Source organism: Monodelphis domestica, chromosome 3, assembly GCF_027887165.1.
Source record: "Monodelphis domestica isolate mMonDom1 chromosome 3, mMonDom1.pri, whole genome shotgun sequence".
Classification (NCBI taxonomy): Eukaryota; Metazoa; Chordata; class Mammalia; order Didelphimorphia; family Didelphidae; genus Monodelphis; species Monodelphis domestica.
This window is the reverse complement of record NC_077229.1, coordinates 303,947,496-303,960,528: the sequence shown is the minus strand read 5'-3', so window position 1 is coordinate 303,960,528 and position 13,033 is coordinate 303,947,496. Positions and strand designations below refer to the sequence as shown.

The window sequence follows — 13,033 nt, the reverse complement described above, 5'->3', positions numbered from 1 at the left end:
TTTACTCTGGGGTTGGCCTATTAATTCCTATTGATGGCTAATGGATCAATCTACTTTCTAACCACCTTCCTCCCTCACTCCCTCCCTTTTCCAACTCTCTGCTCCCTGCCCCCCTTCACCTCCCAATTCTTCTTGAAGCCTTTGGCTTCTTCCCTCCTCCCTAAGTGAACTATAAAGATCTTTTCTCTTCCTTTTTCAAATAGGGGTTTATTGGGATAACAGGATAGGAAAATGAGGAAAGTAGAATGAGGGTTTCCCTAATCTATAAGGGGAATTTGAGAGGGTTATGGAAATACTCCAAGTAACAAAGGTGAGAAGAAGAACAGTTAGATAAATGAAGGACAATAGCTAAGATCTTCTTTCTTCTTTTACTACACCATCAAGGTCTCTCAGTTTCTCCTGGCCAGCTTAAACTATCAGAGAGACAACCAACTCAAAAGCCAAGTTTCTCCTTCTTCTCTCTCTGTGGCCAGAAAAACTCCAACTCTTGGTCAGTCAAAATCTCAGAGAGCACAGGGGTCTCCCCTAAATCAGAAAACCCCCAAAACCAAACCAGCACAATCAGAGTCTTCAGCCAGCCTCAACTGCCAGAGAGAGAGTGACTCTCCCCTTGATCAGAAAGCCCCCAAAAAACAAGCCAGCACAATCAGGGTCTTTAGCCAGCCTCCACTGCCAGTCTCAACTGCCAGAGAGAAAGAATCACACTCTCAGCCCCTCCCCCTTTGTCAACTCAACTGCTACTCCTCCTGGGAATATTCCGTTTTAGAATCTTCCTCTTGATTGACAAAACATATCCCCAGATTAGTCTCTTGCATCTTGGCTTGTCCTTCAAAACCTTTTTCTCTTCATGCCTCTACCACAATCACCCCTTTTTATTAGGAAAAAATGCAACTTGCATTTTTCAATGACACTTACCTTAACAATACTGTCATCTATCTATTTTAACTTTGTTCTATTGTAAATATACCCACACCCTTCCCAAAACAACAAAATCCTAACTCATCTTAGCTAATCTATCTATCTAAATGCTAAGCTAAGAGTGGGATAGGAAAATGGTTTAGGTAAGAGATTTACATGACAAAAAATTTTTACATCATAACAGATTAAATAACAATTGTCAAATCAATGCAATAATTTCAGTAACATTCAAAACATGCTATTATCTTATGTCCTACTGTCTATATAATCACTAAGAAAATTTCCTATCACTAACAAATGCTAACCAACAATCATAATGAAATCTAACTTTTATACTTCAGAACTACTGTCTCTACTTTCTTATGCCTTAAACAAATACACTAGGCTATCACTAATGTTAGTAGTGAGAATATTAATGATATGCTTTAATAAAGTTAGTATGTTAGATATTAGTACTTACATGTATACATAGTATCTATACAATTTTACATATGTGCATCCTTGTAGATTTCTGTGCAAACTCAAACAAAAAGAAAAATCTTTAGCTGTTTGAATTTTCCACAGAAATCTCATCAGTATGTCTCTTTGTTATGCCTATGCACATTATATACTTACCCAATCCATGAATATCTTCCTATAATGAACTCTATATAGGATGTGTATGCATATATTATATATATATATGATGTTCACATGTACAACGACACATTCTTACATCTCTCCATGATCAAAAGTTCCAAGATTTCAAAGTTCCAAAAGTCCTTCCATATCCATACATGTTGCTTGTAGAACCTCTTCCTTGCTCTCTGGTTAGCATATCACTCTTCAGTCTTCTGTTACTTGATTGAAGACTTGTGTTCTTCAAATCAGGATCCACTGCCACAATCAAGAACCCAAAACACGAACATGTGTGCAAGTTAGGTTTTAATGTGTGTGTGAGAAAGTGAAAAATTACTTTTGCATGGAAGTACGATGTAATCTTCTTGCATGTATGTCAGAAATTATCAATCATTCTTCATGCATGCAAATATGCTGAACATGTGTTTTCTTCGTGTATGGAGGTAAGCTTTTGCATTTGTGCTTCTTTGTGCTTGCAGGTAAGGTGTACAGGTGTTTTACATGGATGGGTGTGAGCATTATGCATAAGATTTGAGTTTTCAAGTTTGCTAAATCATGTTGTTTCACCTTTCACTAAAATCTATCTCGTGGTTAGTTTTGTATCTTGTTTTTTCTGTTTTGTTATTGTGACAGGCAGGGATGATTTTTATATGTCATATTGAGGCTTTTTTTTTCAGTTCTCAAGAATATCTTGCTGTTAAAGTCTTGTAACAACAGATTCAACCAATGTGAATCCATGCTTCTCTAGCACTTTTGATGTATGCATCTTTCCTAGTTATGAGTTGGAATTTTTCCACAAGTTTAGAAGTGTTCTTGTTGAACTTGTTCTTCTTTTGCTGGAATAACTTATTTCCTCTGCTATCCCAAGACTAGTCTTCATTCACATAAGGTTTAGTGTAGAATGTTACCCTATGGAACTCCAACTAATCTTGGTTTCACTGTTACAGCTTGAATGGTACTTTTCATATGTTTGAAGTTAGAGACTAGAAGTGAAACTGTGTATCTATGTCCCTTCCTCCATTTCTCAACATATTTCTTGATATTATCCTTCCCATTCAGAATCTGTATCCACATAAGCCATGTAATTCAACTTATCTACAAAATCATTTTCATTGTCAACCCCTAAGCTTGCATAATTTTTTTCAAATGGTATACAACTAATTCTGTGTCCAAAGAATAACTCCTCCTCAGTGTCATGGTAAGAGTTTGTTTGCACTGGCTCTAGGTATTCTATCTTTTCACTTGTGTCCCAAACGTCCCCTTCTTCGTCTACCTCTTCATAAAGCTTATAAAACTGATGAGTCATTTGTTCTACATCATTTTCAGTCATTATTACTACACCTTCTTGTATCCCTTGAGATTTGGTGTCTAAATCTGTTTCACTAGATGCAATCACTATGCTATTTGGATTTTGCACAATGCCATGTGAACTCTTGTCAGATGTTGGTAATTCTGGCTTTGTAGTTGGATCTAAGCCTTTGTCACCAGCTTCTGTGTTGCTCAAATCAGTTTCTGGATATGTCTCACTACTAAGCTTTTTGTTTTAATTTTGAATTGGTAAACTTGATGGTGTGGGGTTAGCTTCGTCTTCCAGATCTTGTATACTGTAAGTAATCACAGATCCTACTCTACCACTAGTCTGAGGTATTTAACTCCATTCTCACTTGACTGTGTAGAGATAGGAATCTTTCCCTCTATTTTATTACTGTCTTCTGGGAATAAGGTTTGTACTTCTGCATTTCCCCCTGTACCATCAGTAATAGGATGTGTGTCTTCATGTTGCCCCTCACAACAACATGTATCTGTTTCTGGTTTAGTAGCCAAGGTGTTCATAACTAATGACCCATTGTCTATATCCTTGCTACCCTCTTCTAGCTGCATATGTAACCCAGTTAATTCTTCTTGATTTGATTCATTTCCAATGAAGTCTTCAATGGAACATGAATCTAAACCATGGCTGTTACTTTGGCCAGATACCCCTTTGCCATTTTGAACATTGACACTAACTGAATCCTTGGTTGTTACTAAGCCTGCCATTCTGTCCCCAGATTCAAATTTAACTGATATGTCACCTCCATTACTTTGAATATGATTAAATTTTTCAAAAGTAATTTTAGCTTCATTTCTAGTTAAATTTTTCTCAATTAAATCACTCAATACTGGATGGAAAGTTTTAGCTTCTGGTTTCAAATCAGATGACTTTTCTAAGGGTACCTCTGCCATAAAGCTATTTTCAGAAACAACTGAGTTTGGTGGGAGTTCATCTGTGTATGTTTTTAAAAGCATTGTCATCTTTAGCAACAGTAACCTTTAGGGAATTGAAATTATGTGTGTCTGTATCGGTCACAAACTTTTGTTTGAGTTCTTGTGACTTTTTCTTTCTTTTTCTCTTGTATAATTCAATCCCATTATCCACTATACATTGGGAAAAGTTCTCTAGGAATGATTTTATTTCCTTTACAAGACTTTTCCTGTTTAGTTACTGTACAACTCATTTCAAGGGCTTTCATCTCATTTACTGTCTGAGATGTCATTTCCTTCATTTCTGCCTCATATTCCTTAATCTTTTTCTGCCTTTCTCTTGCCTTATTGCAATAGCTATCATTCACAGATTCACATCTTTGCACCAAATTTTCACTATTTCCCAATTTTTCACTATTTCTTTCAACTGCAGCCTCATTGTCATTATCCCTACTATTTGTCACACTAAATAACTTATGGGTTTGGCGTCATAACTCTCTTTTAATGATATCTGAATACTTTGGTTTTGCTCCAATTTCTATTGCCTTTTGCATTTGCCTCAAGTCAGGAGCTTGCTGGGAGGACTTCAACTTGCAGTGTGAGCAGCAAGTGGATTTCTTGTACCTAGTTCCTGCATTATATTTTTCTTTGTTAGTACTCTCCTGTTTCTTCTTTAAGAAACAGTCTCTAATCAAATGCCCTTTCCGGTGACAAAAGAAACACTCCCTAGTTCTCTTTGCACTGATCTTGCCTGGTAACTAGATTTTTGAGAAACCGGTTTTGTGTATGTTCTAACCGTGTTCAAATTTTTTATTTCTTCAATTTCCCTCTGTTTCAAATCCTTTTCAGTCCTCTCTAACTTTTCCTTAAGATCTTTAACTTCCTTGTTCTGATATGAACTATTTTCAAATAGGTAACCTGCAGCCTCTCTCAATTCAATTAGGGAAACTGAATCATACTTGGGGAAATAGTTCTTAAAAAATGTCCTCAAATTTGGTGTGCATCCCCTCAGAAATTGTCTATGTACATAGCCAGCTGTCTCTTCATTATCTGTTTCTAAACCTAAGATGGACTCTGCCATCTCTGACAGACAGTCTATGTATGTAGCAGGATGTTCCCCTTTCCCCTGCCTAACCTTTTCAAATTTGGACCGTGCACCAGGTTTGGAACAGCATTGCTTAATTGCTTGAAGCAAATCCTCCCTGTAACATCTAAGGTATGACATGGCAGTTGGATTTGCAAAGTCCATATCCCCTCCTTGATCTACTGTTGGCCAGCTAGTTAAATTTCTATCAGATCTAGTCTTCTCCACAAATTGCCTTTTTCATGGGAGGTGAACAGTTCTGATAAAAGAAATTCAACATTCTCGAAATGTGGATCAAAGATCCTAAATGCCCTTTTAAGCTCCTTGTGGGACTTAAAAGGATGGTCCACAAATTTTGGAAAATGGCATTTTATGGACTCAAGTTCCTGGGGACTGAATTGCCTACGGGCTTTTGAGTGGATCACACCAGCATGGTAGTCAGCTTGGTGACCTCCTTCAATGGACAGATTTTCTCAGGGGCACTAGCAGCCAGGTTTTCATTTTCACTGCTACCTTCAGTTTCCTGCGGTGCATTCTCTGATTGCACATTGTCCTTGCCCATAACTAGTTCTAAACCTTTTTCCTGAATTGTTCAAACACTGCCTTAATCATCTTGTCTAAGTTGTTGTCAACCACCTTAACCTTCTCTGCCTTAAGGGGAACCATGAATCTGAATACTTTATTGTCTTGGGATAGAGTCTGCAACACAGCCATAAAGATTACATATACTTGTGCCAGGAGTTACCAGAGAACCAATTCATGTTGACATGGTAATTGTAAAACAGTCATTGTAGCATTACTAACATAATCCACAGTTTCCACTACCATTTGGGTTATCTTGCTGTATAGTATATGGTATACCCAATAGCAGACGATGGTTACGATGATCACCACACCAAAAACTACTTGTTTGAACATCTTTACTGTCTTTCTTTCCTGCCTGAGGGATTGTTGGGTACCATCAGACTTGGGGTGCCAATTGAAATAGAAGTGGTAAATTGGGGGAACCTGTTTCTTCTTACAATGACTGCTATTCTCTGGCTTTTGATTAGAGAAAGCTGCTAGAGGGGAACACACCCAAAGGATCTCCTTCTCCTCTCTCTCAAAGTCTCTCAGTTTCTCTTGGCCAGCTTAAACTATCAGAGAGACAACCAACTCAAAAGCCAAGTTTCTCCTTCTTCTCTCTCTGTGGCCAGAAAAACTCCAACTCTTGGTCAGTCAAAATCTCAGAGAGCGCAGGGGTCTCCCCTAAATCAGAAAGCCCCCAAAACAAACCAGCACAATCAGGGTCTTCATCCAGCCCCAACTGCCAGCCTCAACTGCCAGAGAGAGAATGACTCTCCCCTTGATCAGAAAGCCCCCAAAAAACAAGCCAGCACAATCAGGGTCTTTAGCCAGCCTCCACTGCCACTCTCAGCCCCTCCCCCTTTGTCAGCTCAATTGCCACTCCTCCTGGGAACATTCTGTTTTATAATCTTCCTCTTGATTGACAAAACATATCCCCAGCTTAGTCTCTTGCATCTTGGCTTGTCCTTCAAAATCTTTTTCTTTTCATGCCTCTTCCACAGTACCCAGTAAATACATCTCTCTTTATAGGCATCTGCTGACTATGCTTTCGAAGATGAATGATTTGAACCATCTGCTCATTTTTCTTGGCAAATTTACATATGGCTTTTTGGAGGCTTTATTTTATATGATAGCTCCAAAGCCAAAGAAAAATGTTTCTGGTGAAATAGTCCTTATAACAGGAGCCGGAAGTGGAATTGGACGCTTATTAGCCTTAAGATTTGCCCATCTGGGGGCGACCCTTGTTCTCTGGGATATCAATCCAGAGGGCAACCAGGAAACTTCTAAATTGGCCAAAGAAGCTGGTGCATCAAGAGTGTATACCTACACCTGTAACTGTGGTCAAAGGCAAGATGTCTACAGAGTGGCAGATCAGGTAAGTCCTGTGTACTGGCTTAGTTCCTTTACATAGTAAAACTGTATCAAGTACCTAACCTTTAAATTAGTGATTTAAATTTGCATTGAGATCTCTATAATATAGTAATCTGGTTTGGCAAACATTAAATATTTACTATTTTCAAGGCACTATGCTAGGTCCTGGGTATACAAAGATAGATAATGAATGATATAAATCATACCATTGGGAGTTTGCAACCTAATTCATATATGTTATCTTTGGCCTTTAATTTCCAAAATAATTACAGTTTTGTTACCACTTGTATGTCAATAGCATTAAATTAAATCTAAGTGTATTCTTTATCCAAAAATCTCTTGATCTTATTTTATTTCTAGACAGGTCATTTAGAGGGAAGAATAACCCCATAGAGCAGGGGCAAAATTAGAAGTACTTTGCTCTCTCTCCTATCCCATATTTCCAGTTACCATCTTCATATACCTTTGTCCTTTGCACCCAGTTTAGTGAGGATAAAAGTACAAAACTGTGAAATATCATCAACGTTATTGTAAACCATAGTGCCTAGGTTCGGTGAGGAGAAAAATAGTTAATAGTATATAAATCCAACTGTGTAAGACTTCTTCCATCTAGGACCACCCTAGACTACTCTGCCACTTCCTTCTTCTGTCATGGGAAGAAACCAGAAAATGCAAGTAGCTAGTTTGTCCCATTGCTATGTAAGTTGTGTCTTTTATTTAAAAAGGTAGTTTTATATTGTACTTTTAAATCAATACTAGTTTCAATATCAACAGAAATAGTTGATTGATGAACATTTATTAAGCACCTATTATATTCTAGGCACTGTGCTAAGCTAGGGAAACAAAGAAAGGTAAAAGATTTTTTTTCTCCTCTAAAGGGGCTCAAAATCGAATGAGAGAAATGTAAACCTCTTCTGTTCATCTAAATTCTATATATAAAATAAATTAGAAATAATCAATTATTGTTGGGGGAAATAATTCCCAAGAAATTCAGAACAGCTATCTTGAATAGTCTGGATCAGAGGTGTCCAGTGTATGACCCTTAGGTCAAATCAGATTAAAATATAATTGGGAGAGGGCAGGAGGTGAAAGCTAGGCTTAGAGATGGGAAGTCCTGGATTCAAATGTGGCCTCAGACACTTACTAGCTATGTGACCCTGGGCAAGTCACTTTATCCCCCATTGCTTAACCCTTACTACTTTTCTGCCTTGGAAACAATACACAGTATTGATTCTAAGATGGAAGGTAAAGGATTAGAAAAATGCAATTGGGAAATATTTAACAAAATAAATAAAATATAGTACAAAATAGATGTTAATTTGTGTTTTGCTAAGTTAATATGTGACTGCAGGAATCCATTTGTATTTGAGTTTGACATCACTAGTTTAGACTTTTCCCTTTGAGTTAGAAGTTTATTTATACTTTTAAGAGATGACCTGTTAAGGTCCCTTTCAGCTCTGAGTCTTTGAATCAATCAAACCAATTATTTTTTAAGAGAATGTATGTGAACAGAAAAATCCTTGCTAACTAGCAAGTATGCCTTAAATCTAACTCTTGTGAAAGATATTATTCAGCATTGCTGGCAGAAGAGGGGGGAAATGGATGCAAGGAGACATCTTGACTCAAATTACATTTGATAGTGTTCATTTTCATCAAATGATACCCTGTGAAAGGAGTTCAATCACACTTAGAGAGCATTTTGATGTGTGATCACTAGTTAGGAACATTGTAGGTTCAGTTGTCCACTTTTACTTTCTCAGAGATTCTTTGAGGAAAGAAAACTCTGAACTTTGGTGTTTAACATTAAGCCCAACTATCTCCCAAACTGTTAGAAGGAGGTGCTTTAACAGTCTGCTGTATAGACACTTTTATTGCTCTGTGGAAAGGAGAAAAAGTGGCCTAGCTTGAATCAAAGCTCATAGAAGGAAAGAATTTGGGTGGTTCTGTTCACATTACTGAAACACTTGTCATGACTTGCCCTAGTACATTCAGTATATAATTTTACTTATGGGAATTGCTTTACCCAATTTTTAGGAATGTGCTAATTTAGAGCAAGTGGAACTGCCATGGTTTCCTACTGCTAAATGGCCAGCATAAAAAAACTTGTCCCCATGTGTAATTTTTGGCTTAAGTAATCATGGGTTCCCTTAACAGGAACAAAGTCTTTCCTTTCCTGAACAAGATCTCCCCATCTTCCTATCAGGCTGGAGGTATAGGGACTACATGGCCTGATCCCCATTTATGACCTGACCCCCCCAAAAACATGACCTGCTCCATTTCCAACCCAGGCAGCTAAATGTCACAGTGGATATAGCACAAGACTTGGAATTAGGAAGATTTATCTTCCTGAGTTCAAATCTAGCTAGCCTCAGTCACTTACTAACTATGTGACCCTGGGCAAATGCCTTAATCCTGTATGCCTGAGTTTCCTCATCAGTCAAACAAGCTAGAGAAAGAAATGGCAAACCACTCTAGTATCTTTGTCAAGAAAATCCCAAATGGGGCTACAAATAATTGAGCACAACTGAAAAATGACTGAACTTGCACATTTCCAATCTAGGCAACTTCAGTCTTATTTCAGCAATCTGGTAGTCTCTCTCCACCCTCCTCTCAGTTCTCATATTGATGCCAGATACAATGGGGACTCTTGATTGGCTTAGCCCAATGAAGCTCAAAATTTCCTAGCTCAAGGTATCCTTCTCTTTCTTATTAGCAAGGATTGATACCATATCTAGCCACAAAGGACTTTTCCAGGAACAGTGGCATTCTTCCTTCTTCCTATTTCTTACTTCAAATGGACTGACCTGGTTATTTCCAACCGTAATATCTGTAAAATTTTGACTTAGTAATACATTTTATCCCTTCTCTAGGGCACCAAATCAAAGTATTCATCATGGTTTTTTTTCTCAAAAAAATAAAATAAAATGCTACATAGTGATATAAAGTAATTTTTGCCTTACTATGCAACTTCCTTAGTTTACTTCAGGTTATAAATCCACTTACCTTAGAATCAGCCCGATTCATGTAACCCTGATGCTATTAAGGCAAAGAAATTTCAATAACAGATTGAATAGATAGAAATTTCACCTAGTTTCCAAGATACCTCCTACATCCAAATTGTTCCCTGACTGGCTTGTCATTCTCATATACGTATTCACCCCCTTAGTCTCTGGGATATTTGTTGGAAGAGCTGGCTAACTAAAGATAAGAGACCTGCATTTCATTCTGTAGACCTTTCTAGTAACAGCAGAACCTCTTCATTGTACAGTTTTCTCTCATTTCTTCATTGAATGTGAATCAAGATATTGAGAGTTGTATGATAAATTATTGGTGGGGTGGGAAGAGTGTGATGGAGTGTCCCTTCAGTACCTATAATTTCATCAACATGGAACCTCTATCAGATCATCAATTTGTCTGTAATTTATGCAGAACCATAACCTTAAAGAGTTGCCTGAGACATTGAGGCTAAGTGATTTGCCCCCAGTCACACATGCAATATTTACTGAAGCAGAACCTGAATCCATATCTTGTCTTCTTAACTTCCAGGTTGGCTCTCTCTACCCCATTACATGCACCATGCAACATCTTATATTTGAGTAATACAAAATTATTACAGCAAAAAAAAGCAGGAAGAGGTCTTTTACAATTTTTCCTACTACCAAGCTCTTTCCTAAGTAATATTTCAAGGATCTGTGATTTTACTGGTTAGGGTATTCCCTTCACCAATGCAGGCTAGCAACACAGTCTAGTGGAGAGAACAGTAGTTCTAGAGTCAGAAGACTTGGGTTCATATTCAGCCTCTGATGATTACTACTTGTCATTGGGCCTCAGTTTCCTCTAAAATGAAGGGGTTGTCCTAGATGGCTCCTGAGGTGCCTTCTAGCCCCAGATATATGATCTTGTGATCCTAAGTTTATTCCTTCTCACATAGTAAATGAGTTTCAATGAACAAAAAAAAAAAGATAATCCCTTTGTATCACCTCCTTATGCTGAGATTGAACCTAGCTAGACCGGTCCTTTAGTATATCTCTTGTTCACTGTTGAGCCAGTACTTAGCATCTTTCCAGCTTGGTAGGGCCTTCCAGAGTTCATACGCTCCTGATAATAACCTTGAAAAACAAGAATCACCTCAAAGCCATGTTAAGCTATCAGAGTAAGAATTCAGTGGAGGGCATTCCATTTTACTCCAGTTCATTAAGTAATGAAATCACAAAACACTAGGAAAATGAAACTCAGATTATATAACAAATTGCTTCTTTTTGTTTTCTCCTATCCAGGTTAAAAAAGAGGTTGGCGATGTCACCATTCTCATTAATAATGCTGGAGTTGTAACAGGAAAAAGGTTCCTTGAGATTCCAGATGAATGTATAGAAAAGGCATTTGATGTGAATATCAAAGCACATTTCTGGGTAATCTTTATCTTTGTTTTTCTTAACCTTTACTTCTGATCTGGATTTCAAGACAAGGGCAATAAGTGCTAGATGATGGAGATTAAGTGACTTGCCCAAGGTTACACAGCTAGGAAGTGTGTGAGGCCAAATTTGAACTGGATCCTCCTGACTCCAAATCTGGTGCACTAAGCTACCTAGCTGCTGCCCAATTTTTTTATCTTCTTACAATGTCTACAAAATTGCCTTAGCATTTAAGTTCCCTTTTGTAAATAAGATTAGTCAAGTTGTTTTAAACAAATAATGGTTTCTTTTCTGGCATTCAGAAATAGTTTCAAAACTCTCTAACGTAGCTTATCTCTTCAAATCAAGGCTTGAATTACCTCAGCCGAGCTACCATTCAAACCTCTTTGTTAATCCTTTCTAAATAGAACTATGATTTTATTGATATAGAATTATTGGGTTATGACTATGATTTCATCTAGTTACAAAACATTCCTATCAATGCAGGTTGACACCTGCTTTATGCCTTCTCATTGTACAAATTACCTTGGAGCAATGAAAGGTGAAGTGATTTGCCCAGCCCCTCACAACCAGTATACATCAGAGGTAGGACTTAAACCCAGGCAGGGGTCAGCTCTCTATCTATAATAAAGTTAGATGAGGTATATGGGGGATTCGGGGAGGACCTCTGGTGTGAGAGCTTGCTCAGCCCTTTGCCAGAGTCAAGAAGCTGTAGCACATACAGTAGCCACACTCTAGTAAAACTCTCAGGAAATAGGCTAAACCAGGTGGAAGGTAACTGATGGGTCTCAAACCAGTCATTGAGTTATAGTGTCTACCCCAAGCATGTGAAGACTTCTCCCAGCAGAATGGGCAGATGAGAGTAGTTTGTTCCAGTGGCCATAACAGTGTCTAAAGCAGGTGCTGTGGAGCTCTTAGAGCTTAGTGAGACATCAGAGAAGCCAAGGTCATCCACTGCATCCTGGGCTATCACCAGTTGTCCTGACTTTGGTCTTGCCACTAGATTTGGATGACTCTGGAAGAGAGAATAAGGCTGAGGACTCGGTACAACTCTGCCTCACTTAAATCCAATTCACTGTGAGTCAAGACATCACCCCATGTTACATATTTGTCCTTTTTTGTCCTCTTTAAAATATCTCTAAAGTTAGATAACATAGTGGATAGAAAGCTGGTCTTGGAGTCAGGAAGACCTGAGTTCAAATATTGCTTCATATACTTTCTAGCCACAAGTCACTTAACTTCATTTAATCTCGGTTTCTTCATCAGTAAAATGGTCACCATGCCTACTTCATGAAATTGTTGTGAGGTTCAAATGAGGTAATATATGTAAAGCTCTTATAAATCTTTAACCAATAAAAATGATAAATTATATTTTCATGGTACTTTATAATTTTCACAGTGTTTCCCCATATTATCTACCTAAGCTATATTTTTCTGGGTTTCCCACCTTTTTCTATTTTCTACCCTTCATGTCTTTGTTCACCTGGATAACAATATGGTACAATGGAAAGAACTCTAGAGTCAGAAAACAGCAACCATAATCCTGACCCTTTATAAGCATGCTATGACTTTAGACAGATTGCATAACTGCTTTGAACCTCAGTTTCCCAACTCAACTCTCCCCTGCAAGAAAACCTTCCCAAACTAATATGTAACTATGTGGTAACTTATAAAATATGATTAAAACAGCCATCATCATTGTTTATATACTTAATCATATTTTCACCAACTACATTCATCTGATGATGTGATTGCTTTATGAAGAAAACTAATATACTTGCAGGCCTGCCCAAGTGTATAGAAGAGATCAATATAAAGACAT

General features: G+C 37.8%; 1 protein-coding gene across 3 annotated transcripts in view; it reads left to right on the top strand.

The window, feature by feature from the left end:
* SDR16C5 (short chain dehydrogenase/reductase family 16C member 5) overlaps positions 1-13,033 on the top strand; it is a 37,901-nt gene that overhangs the window by 9,299 nt on the left and 15,569 nt on the right. For all 3 annotated transcript variants that reach the window (XM_007487103.3, XM_007487102.3, XM_007487101.3), the window contains 2 exons: positions 6,458-6,803; positions 11,077-11,208. In XM_007487103.3, coding sequence (XP_007487165.1) covers positions 6,471-6,803; positions 11,077-11,208 — 465 coding nt within the window. In that variant the 5' untranslated portion in view covers positions 6,458-6,470. The remainder of the gene's footprint in view (positions 1-6,457; positions 6,804-11,076; positions 11,209-13,033) is intronic.